The following is a 16,829-nucleotide window of genomic DNA, read 5'->3' on the forward strand; positions in this document are numbered from 1 at the left end:
AGATGGCCTCGAGTCTCTAGGACATATAAGAAATACAGCCGCAGCCGCGGCGGTCTTACTTTCTAGGAGCTGCATCCCCTCCTGGGCGGAAAGGAACCGAGGAGCCCAGACTCTTCTCCAGGTGGAAGGGTAGCCTCCAGTTCCTTTTCCCGCTCAGCACCCAGCCTTTTGGAGGTCCCGCCTCCTGGGGACCTTCCAGACTGCCCGACGCTTCTGCGACGCAGCTCGAAGGGAGGGGCCACCAGGGGAGAAAGTGACTTAGGCACCCAACATAATGCCTGACCCGAAATGCAGACCGGAGTTGTGCCTCTGAATGCGATCATGCAATGGAAACGTGTCATAAAAGGCCACGTAAATAATAGTCAGTGGCTGGGTTGCGGAGGTGAGTCGACAACGCTGCGCGGGGCCTCGAGGACCCCAAGGCTCCAGGCGCTTGCAGCTGCCTCCCGCTTCCGGCTCCTCTCCCTACTGCGCTGAGCGCGTGAGCCTAGGCGCTTGTGTGGTAGCTGTGGAGGACTATGTTGTTACCGAACATTCTGCTCACCGGTTAGCGCGCGCAGCCGGGAAGGGGCTGGGCGGAGGGGCAGGCAAGGTTGGCCTTTGCCCTGGACTGCAAGTGTTCCAGACCGGGCAAGTTGAGGGCCTCGTGGCGTGGCGTGGCGGTCGTTGGGGCCTGAGGACCGGGTCCTCGCGACCGTTGCGGGAGGGGGGAGGGGACGCGGAACGTTAATTCCGTTGGCCAGTCGCTCCTCGGTGAGGTGGAGAGGTAGACGGATTCGGCTCTCCGTCTTGCGGGCTGCTTCGTCTTTTCGAATCTGTATTTTGGCTTTTGGTTGGTGGTTTTTGTTTGTTTGTTTTCTGTGAAATGGATTGTCGATTCTTTGGCAAGGTTGGGTCTGGGTTTTTATTGAGGTGATGTAAGAGTATCTGGTCTTCGTAGATATACTAATGGTGGGTGGCTTGTTCCGTAGGCCTTCCTGGGTCGACTCTTTTCTCCTTTGTATCTGAGAAACAAACACTCCTCAGATTCGATTTTGGTAAATGAATTCAGATGTTTGTGGAGTGGTGTGACTAATTTACTGTATATGTTTTGTTGAGTTAGTATCGGAGTTTTTTTTTTTGTTTTTTAATGTTAAAAATGGTGTCTCCTGAACGTCTCTGGTCGTTTTTCGTGTAGGTGTGCGTGTGGGGTTCTTCTCGGTATTCTCAGGGTGCATATTATCAGTAAAGGGAACTGAAATGCAGCGTAGTAATTTTAAACAATATCTTCGCTTATTATTTAACTCTAAGAATACTCATTAAGTCCTAACAGTTAATAGGACCATACTCAAAGATCTAATGGTTGTATATGTTATCGCAACATACACAAAAGTTGAAGTATCTTTGTGAAAATAAAGCAGTAAAAGTTTTTTAATATATATATTTTAGTTGTGGATGGACCTTTATTTTGTTATATGTGGTGCTGAGACTGAACCCAGTGCCTCAGAAATGCTAGGCAAGCGCTTTACCACTGAGCTACAACCCCATCATAAAGTTTTATCATTTAACAATTCGTAAACTTGTTGGCGGCACGCGAGTCTTGCCAGTTTCTGAGTGCCGCAGATTAACCACTCAATCAGTGAATATTTAGCCTTTAAGATTCCTTAAAGGTGCCGGATGTGGTGGCGCAAACCCTGTAATTCCCAGCGATTTGGGAAGCTGAGGCAGGAAGATTCCCCAGTTCAAAGCCAGCCTCAGCAATTTAGTGAGACTTTGTCTCCAAGTAAAACAAAAGGGCCCGAGTATGTGGCTCAGTGATTAAAGGCTCTGGGTTCAATCCCTAGTACCAAAAAAAAAAAAAAAAAAAAGTTCCTTAAGGGGGAGATTTTACAACGTCTAATTTGCATGGGTCAGACATAGTGTCCTGGCTTTTTAAGCCATATTTTAAAAAATTTTGTGCTTGCATTTTATTGAAAATACGTTGAGCCAGAGTTCAATCATGTTGTCTTTAAGCATATGGAGACTTGATTTTATTCCTTTAATTACAATGCTCAGATTTAATCATTTCAGTGGCATTAAACCTGAGCAGCTGAAAATTATGCACTTATCTTAGAATATAATTGTATTCAATATAGAAGGGGAAGGTAAAGAGCGATGTATAATACATATCTGTATACGACTTTTGCAACGATAATGTAAGAAATTGGTTTACAGTGGTTCTTTCTAGGGAAGAATAAAGAGTCCTCAGGGGTAATGAGACGTCCTTCATACCATGAATGATTTCTTACTCCTATTTTTATTATTAAAGCAAATAACAATGGTAATATATTGGAGATGACTGGTTTTATTCTGGGCAGCTCCATGTTGGTGGCAGGCAGAATTTTGGTATAAGAGTCGCTCAAACCTATGCCAAATACATCAAGTGAGATTCTCACATATGGTCATCTCTGAGAAATTAGGTCATGGTGTATCTTCACATAGGATTGCTAATTAGGGAAATTTTAATATCAGTTATTAAGAACTTTTAGGGCAGAAGGCAGCTGAAGTCTAGTATCTCATGAACAGTATTTTTCTGTGGCTTGTCTTACAGGTACTCCAGGGGTTGGAAAAACTACACTAGGCAAAGAACTTGCATCAAGATCAGGACTGAAATACATTAATGTGGGTGATTTAGCTCAAGAAGGTAAGGGACATTTTGGTGTTAGTTTTTTTTTTTTTTTTTTTTTTTTAATAGTCAGTGAAGTGCTAGTTACCACTAGGTGTTGTGAGTGTACAAAAAATAGAAGGAAACTATTGTTAAGAAATCTATGCCGTGTTGGGAACGCACATAAATAAAAAACATTAAGTGTTCAAAGCTATGCCCTGTTTGACTATTTCCCTTCCCTCCCACAAAATTTCTAGCAATCCTGTAAACAGTAATAATTGGACTTAGATGAAATCTGAATATAAGATTAGATTTAAATGAAATCTGAATATGAGGAAGAATGTTTCGAGTTGAGCAGACAAAGGTTTGGATTGTGGTAAGCATATCTATATGATAGTGAGTATATTGCTCTTACTGGAAGGACAGATTATTTTGAATTCACTAGTAAAGTGTGACTGTCCTGTGGTATTTAGTTGCATGCCTGTGTGACTATGTATATTCCCACAAGGGTGCATGTTTTTACTTAATTTACCCTGTTTTCCCCTAATCTTTTATCACTCACATATTTGTGTCTTCGTCTTTTTGTATTCTGCAGTTTATACAGAGTAGGATCTCAGTACATTTAAGTAAAGCAAACTTTAAGTATGCTTCATTAAAATGATGTAACATGTTTTAAATTTTGAGTGTAGTTTTAAATTTTTAACATTTTCAGAGAATTTTAAGTTCCTAACAGTTGCTGCTAAAGTATTTTGGTTTGATCTAATGCGCATATTTTTTTCAAATGATCTAAAGTTTGATCACCGGATATCATGGAGTCTGGCAAGATGGCTTCTCCCAAGAGCATGCCGAAAGATGCACAGATGATGGCACAAATCCTGAAGGATATGGGGATTACAGAATATGAGCCAAGAGTTATAAATCAGATGTTGGAATTTGCCTTCCGATATGTGACCACAATTCTAGATGATGCTAAAATTTATTCCAGCCATGCTAAGAAAGCTACTGTTGATGCAGATGATGTGCGATTGGCAATCCAGTGTCGAGCTGACCAGTCTTTTACCTCTCCTCCCCCGAGAGATTTTTTATTAGATATTGCAAGGCAAAGAAATCAAACCCCTTTGCCATTGATCAAGCCATATTCGGGTCCTAGATTGCCTCCTGATAGATATTGCCTAACAGCTCCAAACTATAGGCTCAAGTCTTTACAAAAGAAAGCATCTACTTCTGCAGGAAGAATAACAGTACCACGGTTAAGTGTTGGTTCAGTTACTAGCAGACCAAGTACTCCCACACTAGGCACACCAACCCCACAAACCATGTCTGTTTCAACTAAGGTAGGGACTCCAATGTCTCTAACAGGGCAAAGGTTTACAGTACAGATGCCTACTTCACAGTCCCCTGCTGTAAAAGCCTCAATTCCTGCAACATCAGCAGTTCAGAATGTTCTGATTAATCCATCATTAATTGGGTCCAAAAACATTCTTATTACTACTAATATGGTATCCTCACAAAATACTGCCAATGAATCATCAAATGCATTGAAAAGAAAACGTGACGATGATGATGATGATGATGATGATGATGACGACGACTATGATAATTTGTAATCTGGCTTTGATGCATGTAACCTGTAAACTTGGTCTTAAATCCATTGTACTGAAATTAAAGAAGCATGCTGGATGTTTTCAAGTTGTGTGTTAGAAAACTTAAGTAGTATTTAATGAGTAAATAATAGTTTTTATTCTTAATTGCAATGTTGAATTTTCTTTAATAGGACCAGTAATGGTTTTTCATCAGCCTTTATGTGTAAAAAATAAAGTTGTTAATTGATTTGTTTGGCAATTGGCAATTGTGTTTTTGCAAGCATTTTCTCCCTCATTGGCATAAGGAATAAGGGTTGTAACAGCTTCCAGTTAGTCTGTTCGTTACTACAACTAAAGTGTCACCTGTAGTGTCTTCAGATGTTTAAATTATAATCTCTGTTGTGTAAGTCATCCTTATGTGTTATCTCAGATTGCTGAAGTATTCCTGTGATTCCTTTGGAGAGACCTCTTGGGCAGGATTTTTATTCACAGTGACTGATTTTTTTCTTTTTTTTTTTTCTTTCATTTGTACTGGAGATTGAACCCAAGGGTGCTTAACCTCTGAACCACATCCCTAGGCCCCCTTCTTGTTTTTTATTTAGAGACAGGGTCTCATTAGGTTGCCTACAGTCTTGCTAAGTTGCTGAGGCTGGCTTCAAATCTCACAGTCCTTATTTGCTTGAATTTATTATGTTCCTCAGTTGCCCAATTTCCAGGCTCCCCCCATCCTTTACCCTTTTAGCTATATTCTTATGTGGTGCTGAGGATCGAACCCAGGGCCTTGCTCGTGGTTCACGAGCACTCTACTGAGCCAAAACCCCAGCCCCTTCCTTTTCTTAAGGACCCTTGGCATCTTCCATTTTCTCCCCCCATTTTTAAAGAAGTTCAATTTTTTTCTTACCCCTTTTCTCAACTCAGTTTTGAGAATCTTTGTCATATTCTTTGTACTGTAAGCCAATGACATACACATTTTTCATTCAGGTCTCGTATCTAGGTTATAGTTTTTAAAACTTAAAGAGTTTATTTTTGGTGGTACTAGGGGTTGAACCCAAGGGCAGCTCTACCACTGAACTACAAACCCAGTCCTGTTTTATTTTAAAACTGGGTTTTGCTAAATAGCTTAGGCTGGCCTCAGACTTGCTATCCTTTTCCCTTAGTCTGGAGTAGCTGGGATTACATGTGTGCCCAGCTTGCCCTCACTTTCATACTTTAGTTTTTTATTATTTTTTCATTTATGTCATCAAGAATCAAACCAGGGCCTTTGTGTATGCTAGAAAAGCATTCTACCACTGAGCTATTCCTACAGCCTCCCGCCCCACCTTTTTAAAGTGGTGGTATATGTTAAGAAAAACTAGGCAATCATATATAAAGCTTTGGTTCTTAAGGGGAGGTGTAGTTTTTCCCTTTAGGATTTTTAAAGATACTGTAGGGTATTGGTTATCACAACTTGGGGAAGGAAGGTGAGGGTTTGCTACTTAACTTCCAGTGTGTAGAGGCCAGGTATTCTGCTAAACCCTACAGTTCACTTGATATCCCTGTCTCCCACATCATAGCAGAGTTACCAGGCTCAAAATATCTGTTGTATATAGATGGAGAGACCCTGCTGTCAAGAAACAAGGCTTAAAAAAACATTGTGAGAACTTATCACCCTCATAATAATGTTGAATTGCTCTATTGTTTGAATCTTTACTCCACTTGGAACCATGGCAGGAAAAATTAACTGGGGAATTAAGCTTCTTAAAACTTCTGGGAATCCTACCTGTGTTACTATAAAAATGCTTGGGGCGGGGGTGTTTACCAGGGATTGAACCCAGTATCTTGCATGTATTAGGCAAGTACTCTACCCTTGAGCTACATTCCTTGCCTTTTTTTTTTTTTTTTAAGGGGACAAGTTCTTTCTAGAGAGATTGGGCTCAAGCAGTCTCCTGCCTCAGCCTGTGGAGCAGCAGAAATGGCTAAGAATGTTTTTCTTGTTCTCCCATTCTGATTCCTCCCTACTTGTTGTCTTTTCTCGTATGCAGTTATTTTGGTCATATAAGCATCTAATTTTCCTGCCATCGGTTTAATCAGTATACATAGCCTAATCCTAATCCCAGGGTTATGTCTAGGCAAAGTTATATGGTGACACTGGATCCATTTGTGCACGTGCATGTTGTACAACCTACAGCCTCAGGCCCAATGCTTATAATCTTTTATCTCTAACCCAGGAGTGGACAAGTTACTGCTCTATTTGTATGACTCAAGCTAAAGAAGCCCTGCAAAGCCTCTTGCCCTTTACAGAAAAGATGGTAAATCCCTGCTCTAACTCCCTCTAAATCTAACTTTTACCTATTGCTACCACCAGAAGCTTTTAAAGTTAATTCCTCCATTGGCCTCTCCTCTCCCTCCCACTGGTAATCCCATTCACTTAGGACTAGCAACTCCCTTATATTGATAATTCAGATTTATAATGAAAACAGTCCAATTTCTAGACACTAATTAGACATAACCATCTGGATAGTTCCCAGGCACACACCTTCAAGTTAGTATGTTTAAAACACATGCTCTGAAGTGCTTGACTCTTGTTGTCCACTCCTGATTCTTGCTTCCACACAGATCTACTTAGTCTCTAAATCTGATAGTTTCTCTTGAGACATCTATGAGTACCCTTGTCCCATCCCCACCATCATTGGTACTGTGCCTAGAATTTTCTATTAAATCTCTTCAGTGTCTCTTTTTTTATATATTCATTGATTTCCTTAGAAAAGGGTAAGGGTAGTAGAAAATGGCATGATTTAAACTTTTTATTTACATAATACTTACAAGCACTACAATTTACCTTCAGTCTTACCTGTAGCCACTCTCTTATTTCCACTTCAATGTACCCGCAATATACTACTATTCTCAAATCCTCTGGGTATTTTTAACATCCATGTCTTTATACATGTAATTCTCTACCAGTAGATGCCTTACAAAAAACTTAATTGTTCATAATAGCCAAACTATAAATTTGACTTCTAACTGAAACTAATTACAGTTATAAGCTTGTTGAATTGAGGCAAATGGGGTTAAATATGCTTCCAAAGGAGGTATTGGCAGCAGCAGGAAAATAAAGAATCTAGTATTCCAATATGATTAAAGAATACCTTCTACTTGAGAGTATAAGTTCTAGGATGATAGTTAAAACATGATTTTATAGTTTAATAAAATGTAGAGTTGCTGGAGTTGCAGCTCAGTAGTGCAGCACTTGCCTGTCACATATGAGGCGCTGGGTTTGATCCTCAGCGCCACATAAAAATAAATATATTGTGTCCGTCTACAACTAAAAATGTATATTAGAAAAAAATCTAGAAAGGTCTTTTAAGGTAAGAATTATCGTAAAACTGGCCCCACAATTGTTTTCTACAAATAATATATATAACAATTTTTAAAATAAACATGGAACTTTGATAAATTGATTTAATTTTCTAATTTTAAGTAATTTAATCGAGTTTTTTGATCTTGACTGTATTAAGATCCTGTGTATAGACAACTATAAATTTGGCTTTCAACTGAAATGTTTTGAAGTAGCTTTAAGTTTTTCCTCTTTTAGCATGATTTCCAGGTGACTTGTCTGTTTTCTCCCATTTTATTGTGAACTATTTGAGGGAAGTGTGTTTTGTTTATTTTGTTCACTATATACTTCATTATCTCTTTAGTCACCAGTACATGTATTTGATAAATGGTTTTGGAAATGAATGTTTAAAAGTTTAGACTATACTTCTTCATTAAAATACATTAAAATTGTTTAAGAAATTTTGCATTTCCACATTATAGTATAAAAACTTCAATTCCTAAAGTTAATGTTGGTATAAATGTCTATTTTAGATAGCATATATTTTAAAAGAGTTCAGAAGCCTTTTAGAGCCAAGGAATTAAAATATGAAGGAACCTTAGCATTTATTCCAGATTACTGCATGGTAAACTTGGCACTGTGGTGCACCTCTGTAATCCCAGTGACTGGGAAGGTTGAGGCAGGAAGATTGCAAATTCAAGGCCAGCCTGGGCAACTTTTGAGACCTTGTCTCAAAATAAAAATAAAAATGGACTGGGGATGTAGCTCACTGGTAGTGCACTCTTGAGTTCAATCTCCAGTGTGGTGGGAGAAATTTTTAATAAGCTGATATAAATCTCTTTTAGGGCAGTTATATAATGGCTATGATGAAGAGTATGATTGTCCCATTTTAGATGAAGATAGAGTAAGTATGACTTTCCAAGTATGCACTTATTTAATTTAAAAGGAAAGTTGTTCTCATTTTTCTTAGGAAGTGTTTATCTCTCTCTCTTTTTTTTTTTTAAACATATTTTACAGGTAGTTGATGAGTTAGAAAACCAAATGAGAGAAGGTGGAACTATTGTTGATTACCATGGTTGTGATTTCTTCCCTGAACGCTGGTTTCACATAGTTTTTGTGTTGAGAACAGATAACAGTGTATTGTACAAAAGACTTGAAACAAGGTAAGAAAGAAAACATCTACTTCTTAAAGTATAATATAAACTTTTATTTGAATTCCTGAAATTGGCAGAAATTATCATGAAAAAAAGTTTTTACTTGAAGATGTGGCCACTTTATTTGGTCTCACCAAATCTATGTAGTACTGTCATTTGGAATCTAAGACAGATGGATACATTTGTAAGACAGGTAAGTACTTTCTGAGTAAATTACATATCTTAGCTAACAATTTGATTGAATAAAATATGTGGGAAACCCATTTAACCATGTTTTTTTCCTTGATACAATTCTTCCAAGGAAGAGAGCTAAACCAATGATGTTCTTTGCTTGAAAATTAGCCATTCAAATTATCTCCACATCAGGAATGGGAGAGCTTATGAAACACTAACATCATAAATCAACATTTCATAATCTTTATATTTGAGTTAATTCCACTTTTCATAATCTTTATATTTGAGTTAATTCCACTAATAGCATCAGATTTAACCAGAAAAAGGAATATTTAGAGAAATCTTTTTTCCATTTTTGTGTGTGAGGGTGGATACTAGGGATCAAACCCAGTTGCTTGCACATGGTAGGCAAGCACTTTGCCACTGAGCTACCTTTCAGAAATTTTGTTTTGAGACAGGGTCTCACTAAGTTGCCTGAGCTGGCTTCAAGTTTGGCCATCTTCCTGCCTTAGCTTCCTGAATAGCTGGGATCTACCATCTTTTCAGCCAAGCTGTGGGCATATGGGAATCCAGAGGAAGTTACAGGGCTGTCTCAAACAAAAACTCTAAAATTTTACCTGAAGTCAAGTTCAGAATCTATAGTTCTCACTGACTCCAGTCAACCCTGACTGACCATTATTTGGGATGTGATACTTGTTAAAATACTTGCTCAATGAACTGTAGTAGCAAATATATAGGGAAAGTTGGTTGAGTTCTAGACCTTAAACTTTCATCTTTTTTCTAAAAGCAGTGAAAAACCATGAGTACTGGGACTGGGGGTATAGCTCAGTGGTAGAGTATGTACTTAGCATGTGGTTCAATCCCTAGCATGCATGCATACACACACACACACACAACAATTTAAAGAAAATTCTTTGAGAAGTAATAGAGATCATATGATACATGTGTATCTTTCAATTAAAACCATTGAACATTTTCATTAAAAACTGTTATAGGTGGACACAATACCTTTATTTTATTTGCTTATTTTGTACATGGTGCCAGAGATCGAACCCAGTGCCTCACACATGCTAGGCAAGCGCTCTACCACTGAGCCACAACCCCGGTTGTGTTTTTGTTTTTTAACAATTGAAAAAGTTATAAAGTTTATCAACCTTTTTTAAAAAACCTAGTAGTGCTAGGCATGGTAGCACCTGCTTATAGTCCCAGCTACTCTGGAGACCAAGGCAAGAGGATTACAAGTTTGAGACCAGCTTCAACAATTTAGCAGGACCCTGGACTCTTATCTTTCAAAAAAGAAAAAAGAACTGGGGTGTAGCCCAGTGATTAAAATGCCCGAGATCAATCTAGTCAAGCACCAAAAAAAAAAAAAAAACAGCAAACAAAATCTAGCTTTGAGATATAATTTCACAAACCATACAATTCACTTACTTAAAGTGTAAAAATCATGGGGTGTGGTGGCACACACCTATAATCCCAGAAATTTGAGAGTCACAATTTAGCACGACCCTAACCAACTTAATGAGACACTGCCTCAAAATAACAAAAAGGGTGGGTTCTGTTATTTATAAATACAAACTGTATTGATTTACCATGTTTATGCTCATTAAATATATAACCTTGAAGATCCTGGGGGGGCAGGGAAGAGTTGGGGATGTAGCTCAGCGGTAAAACACCCCTGGGTTCAATCCCCAATACCTAAAAAATAAAGTATATGATTCATTTTTAATGTTATGAAATTGTGCAATTATTACTACAACCAATCTTAGAAAATTTTTGTCACCTCAAAAAGAAATTCCACAGCCAGGTGCCGTGGTGCACACCTGTAATCCCAGCAGCTTGGGAGGCTGAAACAGGAGGATTACAACTTCAAAGCCAGCCTCAGCAAGGGCAAGGCACTAAGTAACTCAGTGAGACCCTGTTTCTGAATAAAAGACAAAATAGGACTGGGAATGTGGCTCAAGTGCCCCTGAGTTCAATCTCTGGTACCAAAAAAAAAGAAAACCCAGGGCTGCAGTTGTAGCTCAGTGGTTGAACATTTGCCTACCATAAAAATAAATGAATAAAAGTATTGTGCACCACATAAAAATAAATAAAATAAAGGTATTGTGTCCATCTACAACTAAAAAAAGAAATAAACCCATACCCATTAGCAGTCATTCATTATTTTCTCCCAGCCCCCCAATCCTAAGAAGCTAATAATCTGGTTTCTATCTATGATTTGCCAATTTTAGACATTTCATATAAATGAAATCATACATGATGTTTTTGTGGTTTAGCATAATGTTTTTAAGGGCCTGTAGCAGGTATCAGTATTTCATTTTATTATCAAATGATATTCTAATATATTTTAATATTTCAGTGGATCAGATGATGGACATTTAAGTTGACTATTATAATTGCTATGAACATTTATGTACTTTTTTTTTTTTTTTCCCCTGGTCCTGGGAATTGAACCCAGAAATACTTTACCACTAAGCTACATCTCCAGCCATTTTTATTTTTTGAGACAGGGTCTTGCTAAATTGCCCATGGTGTTTTTGAACTTGCCAAGGCCTCCCTTGGCCTCCCTAGTTGCTAGAATTACATAGATGCACCATCTCACTTGGTTTGCGCACATTTTTTTGTGTCAATATTATGTGTCCATTTCTCCTAGATATAGAAGAATTGACTTGATAGGTAATATGGTAACTCTATAATTAACCTTTTGAATTATGACCAGATTATTTTCCAAAGTTTCTGAACCATTTCATATTAACCCTAGTTATATATGAGGGTTCCAACAATTTCTGCATATTCTTACCCACATCTGGGTTTTTTTTGCCAATATGACAGTGTTCATTGTTTTTGGTTTGTACATACTTGATAGCTAAAAATGTTGAGCATCTTTTCATGTGCTTATAAGTTGTTTATATATTATACATGTAATATAAGTCCTTTATCAGATATTATTTGCATATATCCAAAATTTTTCAAAATAATTTTTTAGTCATAGATGGACAAAATATCTTTATTTTATTTATTTAATTTTTTATATGGTGCTGAGGATGGATCCCAGTGCCTCACGCATACGAGGCAAGTGCTCACATTGAGCTACAACCCTAGCCCCTCCAAATTTTTAAAACATCTCTATGGAGCTCTATTTAATTTTGATTGTTGTAATAGCTAACTAATTCAGGTTTGAATTTTTTAACTAGCTATTTAATTGGCTAATTTATATATTTACCTAAAGGTTACTTTATGTTCATTTTTTCAATATCTTTGTTTTGTTTGTTGGTACCAAGGATTGAGCCCAGTGGTGCTTTACCACTGAACTACATCACCAGCCCTTTTTATTTTTTATTTTGAGACTTAAGGCCTAACTAAATTGCTGAGGATGGCCTTGAACTGCCTCAGTCTCCTAGTCACTAGGATTGCAATGTGTACCATCACGCCCAGTCCAATACCTTTTGAATTGGTAAATTCCACACACATTTGTATGATCAAGTATACAATTAGTATATGGTATTTATAAAATATTTCATTTTATATATGCCATCTGTTTGTTTTGTCTTAATCCTTTTGGAAATCTAGGACCATTGTTATAGTCATATATCTCATACTTGAGAGTCTGGCTTGAGGTCAGTAGGTACTCATCTGTTTAATTGCAAACCAAAATGTTGGTCTCATCAAGTATACTTATTTTAGCCCTCATATCAAAAGAGTATCAAATTTACAGGTACTAGTCCTTTTCCTTAGGTGAAGAGATTGTAGAGATTTTTGGGGGGAGGTGTTGGGGGGTCCCAGGGATTGAACTCAAGGGCGCTCAACCACTGAGCCACATGCCTAACCCTATTTTGTATTTTATTTAGAGACAGGGTCTCACTGAGTTGACTAGCGCCCAACTTTTGCTGAGGCTGGCTTTGAACTCTCAGTCCTTTTGCCTCAGCCTCCTGAGCTGGGATTACAGGCATGCAGCTGTGAGAAATATTTTTATTTTTATGTATTCAAAAAAGTGTCCAATTTCTGGTATGTTCTTAAAACTATGGTTAATTCCTTTAGTTTGCTTAACCTTTCTTTGCCTTCTAGGGGTTATGGTGAGAAGAAATTAAAAGATAACATTCAGTGTGAGATTTTTCAAGTTCTTTATGAAGAAGCCATAGCATCCTACAAAGAAGAAATTGTGCATCAACTGTCCAGCAATAAACCAGAAGATCTAGAAGATAATATAAATCAGATCCTGAAATGGATTGAGCAGTGGGTCAAAGATCATAACACTTGACCGGCCACTTTACAGTCACTCTTATTGACACCTTTCTACCCACTTCATAGAAATTGTCCACATATTATTAAAATTATTATTAAATAATATTATTAAAATCATGTTGCAGGCCTAGCAGGTGCATAATGTAAAGGTTTGTGCCTGGGTCTCTCTTTCTCCACATGAAAGCTAAACAATGTCTAATATGAACATAATATTAAAAGTAAAAATTGTCATTTAATGCTTTAATTACTGAATAATAAATGACCAAAGGAGTTGATATTCTTTATGCTTATTATAGAAGAAAATGCAGATGATTTATTAAAAAATAAAGCATCAGAATATTGCTTTTTTTTTTTAATTAAAGATTGGAAGTAGTAATACTTGTACTCTTTACAAAATTCAGAAGGTACAAAACAATATACTAGAAGGTAGATTTCCCTCCCAAGCATCCTTAGGTCTCCCAGGTCACATCTCTTTAGGAACTTTCCTGTGTGTCTGAATTCAGAGATTTTTATGCCTATAAAGCATGTGAATATACTTCCCCCTTCCCATGCTAGGGATTGAACCCAGGCAAGATAGTGCTCTACCACTGAGCCATGTCTCCAGGACTCTCCTCCCCCTTTTTCAATATTTTTGTAGTTGTAGATGACCTTTATTTTATGTATTTATATGAGGTGCTGAGGATTAACCCTGTGCCTCACACATGCTAGGCAAGTGGTGTACCACAGAGCCACAATCCCATCTCCAGCCCTTCTTTAAAGAATACAGTAAGGGCTGCAGTTGTGGCTCAGTGATAGAGCACTTGCTTGACATGTGTGTGGCACTGGGTTCAATTCTCAGCAGAACATATTAATAAATAAAGGTCCATTGTCAACAACTTAAAATATATAAAATTAAAAGTAGGGGGGCTGGGAGTGTAGCTCAGTGATTAAGAGACCCAGAGTTCGATCCCCAGGATCAAAAATATAAAAAGAAAACAAGAATACAGTAGCATAGAATGCACACTTTTTTCATTTAAGATATTTGGAAATTATAAAATATCGACCTACTTTGTTTTTATTTTTTATTTTTTTTGCTAATTCATACAGTAAACCTTGCCATCTTAAAGTGTACAGTCTGGCACCAGGTGTGGTAGTGCATGCCTGTGATCCCAGCGATTCAGGAGGCTGAGGCAGGAGGATCACAAGTTCAAGGGCAGCCTCAATAATTTGGTAAGGGCCTAAGCAACTTGGATATTGTCTTAACAACAACAACAAAAAAACGACTGGGGATATAGCTCAGTAGTAAAACCTCTGGGTTCAATCCCCAGAACTAAAAAAATAAAATGTACAGGCTGGCTGGGGGTGTAGCTTTGTGGTAAATCATGTTCTTAGAATATGGGAGGCCACAGGCTCAATCCTCAGCACCACCACCCTTTAAAATAGTGTAGAGTTAACTTTTGTAGTATAGTCACAAGGTTATACAACCATCACAACTAATGCCAGAAGGGCTGGGGATGTGGCTCCAGCGGTAACGCGCTCGCCTGGCATGCATGTGGCCCGGGTTCGATCCTCAGCACCACAAAGATGTCTGCCAAAAACTAAAAAATAAATATTAAAAAAATTCTCAAAAAAAAATCTATTAAAAAAAAAAAAAAAAAACAACTAATGCCAGAACATTTTCATCATCTCCTCAAAAGGAAAGTGACCCATTAGCAGTCACTCCACATTCTTCCTTTCTCCCAGGCCCTTGCAATTACTAATCTTTCTGTCCCTGTGTCTTTTCATATTCTAGACATATAAATGGAATCAGAGAACATGTGGCCTTTTGTGTGTAGTTTATTTAGCATATTTTCAAGTTTCATCCACATTGCAGCATGTACTAATACCTCATTCTTTTTCTCTTTTAATTGGGGCAGGTACTAGAGATAAAACCTAGTGGCACTCTACCACTGAGCTACATCCCTAGCCCATTTTATCTTATTTTGCGACAAGGTCTCACTAAATCGCCCAGGCTGGCCTTGAACTTGTGATCCTTCTACCTCAAGTAGCTGGGATTACAGACCTGTAGCACCACGTTCAGCTTTGTGTTTCTTTTTATGGTTAATAACATTCCATCATATGGATGTATCACATTTTGTCTATTCATTCCATTAATATATTTTTAATTCTCTTGAGTGTGGGGAATTGGTGGGTCAGAGCAATTATGTTTAGCATATTCACAAGGTTATGCATCCATCAGCACTAATTCCAGAAAAATTTCATCACATCCTTGCCTTTTTTTATTTTTAAAATATATTTTTCGAATTTTTTAAAATTTTCTTTTTAGTTGTTGACAGATGTTTATTTATTTATATGCGGTGCTGAGAATCGAACCCAGTGCCTCACACATACCAGGCAAGTGCGCTGCCGCTGAGCCACAGCTCCACCTCCACCCTTTTTTTTTTTTTTTAAGGATTCCTAATCTTTATGTAAAATTCCACTAAATAAGTACCACAAATAATCTAATTTGTTCCATACTGTGGATAAACATAGAAAGATGATAAGTGACATTTATAATTACTATCCAGTCCTCTGAACCCTTTTTTTTTTTTCAGTACTGGGGATGAACCCACGTGATAGTTAACTAGGACACACCACCTAGGATTCCATCCTTGCCTACTGTTTTCACCCAATACATATGCTTCTTACATTTGAGCAAGTTTAGTGAGTAAATACCCCGGAGATAAACTGCAAATTTAAGATATACTATGCAAATTTTGACATTTCGTCAGTTCATTTTTTTAAAAAAACTTTTTAGTTGTAGTTGAACACAATACCTTTGCTTTATTTACTTAGTTTTATGTGGTGCTGAGGATCAACCCAGCACCTTGCATGTGATAGGTGAGTGCACTACCGCTGAGCCACAACCCCAGCCCCACGTGAGTTCACTTTTAATAAACTGCCTGTTATTTATGTGCAAGATTATACTAATCACTGTAGTGAGAGAACGTCTCCCAGGAAAAGTTCATTTCTAAGTCTGGTTTACAATGTACATAATATGTTCACTTTAGGGGAGCGAATAATTAAGGGCAATGTAGGTTGTACCTGGATAAAGGTAAAGAGGGTTATTACGGCAGGAAAAAAGTTTATTAGTAGTCCTTAATTCTAAATCAGTGTAATTTTTAGATCCAGACACATTTTTGTACCACTGCAAAGTCTGTCCATTTGCCACAGCGTGTTGGGTGTTAGGAATTACACGAAAAGCAACTGAAATAAGTCGTTCCCGGTAGCAGCTCTCTAGGCTCACGGGGCCATTCCATCTGATCCTTCCCACTGCCACACCTTTGCTACAGTAGTTCCTTTGACCTACCGGGCCCTCCGCCTGCTTTTCAAACTCCGCCTCTACTCAGCTCAGATGCCATCTTTTCCCCCGCCGGACTCCTGGTGACTTAACGCTTGAGCCGTCTAATTTCACTTTTGACTCACGCCTCGACCTGTTCTAAATCTCCAGCTACTATTTGTATGTCCGTTACCCATAGTGGGCTTTGGAGTTGGAGTTGGAGTTGGATTTGGAAAGATCAGCATCGGTTACGCAAAGACCGCAGGCTGCGCGTCTGATCCACTGCTCCTGGCGAACCAGGGAAACCTCGGCTTTCGGCTTTTCCCGTGTGTGGCTGCGCCCACACCGTCACGTGACAAGGGGACGCGCGGCGGCGGCGTCCGCAACCCGGCCGGGCGGCGCGCGGTGAGCGCACCTGGGGGGGTGGGGGAGCGATCCT

At 38.3% G+C, this 16,829-nt stretch overlaps 4 protein-coding genes across 13 annotated transcripts in view; 3 read left to right on the plus strand and 1 right to left on the minus strand.

Annotated features, from left to right (window-relative positions):
* Rad17 (RAD17 checkpoint clamp loader component) overlaps positions 1-192 on the minus strand; it is a 37,027-nt gene extending 36,835 nt beyond the window's left edge. For all 6 annotated transcript variants that reach the window (XM_048806067.1, XM_015482270.2, XM_048806066.1 and 3 more), the window contains exon 1: positions 60-192. In XM_048806067.1, the coding sequence (XP_048662024.1) occupies positions 60-75 (16 nt within the window). In that variant the 5' untranslated portion in view covers positions 76-192. The remainder of the gene's footprint in view (positions 1-59) is intronic.
* Ak6 (adenylate kinase 6) lies at positions 19-13,426 on the plus strand. 2 transcript variants are annotated; one of them, XM_015482274.2, is made up of 5 exons: positions 19-382; positions 2,570-2,662; positions 8,365-8,423; positions 8,537-8,682; positions 12,916-13,426. In XM_015482274.2, the coding sequence occupies exons 1-5, from the start codon at positions 289-291 to the stop codon at positions 13,106-13,108; spliced, it is 585 nt and encodes a 194-aa protein (XP_015337760.1). In that variant the 5' UTR covers positions 19-288; the 3' UTR covers positions 13,109-13,426. The 2 variants fall into 2 exon arrangements, with proteins under 2 accessions (XP_015337760.1, XP_015337761.1); XM_015482275.2 differs by lacking the exon at positions 19-382 and adding an exon at positions 420-546.
* On the plus strand, positions 462-4,465 carry Taf9 (TATA-box binding protein associated factor 9). Of its 2 annotated transcripts, XM_015482272.2 has the most exons (3): positions 462-546; positions 2,570-2,662; positions 3,416-4,465. In XM_015482272.2, the coding sequence occupies exon 3, from the start codon at positions 3,433-3,435 to the stop codon at positions 4,228-4,230; it is 798 nt and encodes a 265-aa protein (XP_015337758.1). In that variant the 5' UTR covers positions 462-546; positions 2,570-2,662; positions 3,416-3,432; the 3' UTR covers positions 4,231-4,465. The 2 variants fall into 2 exon arrangements, with proteins under 2 accessions (XP_015337758.1, XP_048662026.1); XM_048806069.1 differs by lacking the exons at positions 462-546; positions 2,570-2,662 and adding an exon at positions 2,982-2,999.
* A 2,585-nt stretch (positions 13,427-16,011) lies between the features above and the next one.
* Positions 16,012-16,829, plus strand: part of Ccdc125 (coiled-coil domain containing 125) — a 30,356-nt gene continuing 29,538 nt past the window's right edge. For 2 of the 3 annotated variants that reach the window (XM_048806072.1, XM_015482277.2), the window contains exon 1: positions 16,012-16,795. The gene's annotated coding sequence lies outside the window, so the exon portion shown is untranslated. The remainder of the gene's footprint in view (positions 16,796-16,829) is intronic. The other variant, XM_015482276.2, reaches the window with a different exon arrangement.

The sequence above is a fragment of the Marmota marmota genome, unplaced genomic scaffold, assembly GCF_001458135.2.
Source record: "Marmota marmota marmota unplaced genomic scaffold, marMar, whole genome shotgun sequence".
Classification (NCBI taxonomy): Eukaryota; Metazoa; Chordata; class Mammalia; order Rodentia; family Sciuridae; genus Marmota; species Marmota marmota.

Excerpts from the sequence above, each read along its gene's own strand:
- Ak6 (XM_015482274.2), top strand. The coding sequence starts at position 289 with ATGCAGACCGGAGTTGTGCCTCTGAATGCGATCATGCAATGGAAACGT. Across the intron at positions 2,663-8,364 it reads GGGTGATTTAGCTCAAGAAG|GGCAGTTATATAATGGCTAT; the intron begins GTAAGGGACATT and ends AATCTCTTTTAG. Across the intron at positions 8,683-12,915 it reads TACAAAAGACTTGAAACAAG|GGGTTATGGTGAGAAGAAAT; the intron begins GTAAGAAAGAAA and ends TTTGCCTTCTAG.
- Taf9 (XM_015482272.2), top strand. The coding sequence starts at position 3,433 with ATGGAGTCTGGCAAGATGGCTTCTCCCAAGAGCATGCCGAAAGATGCA.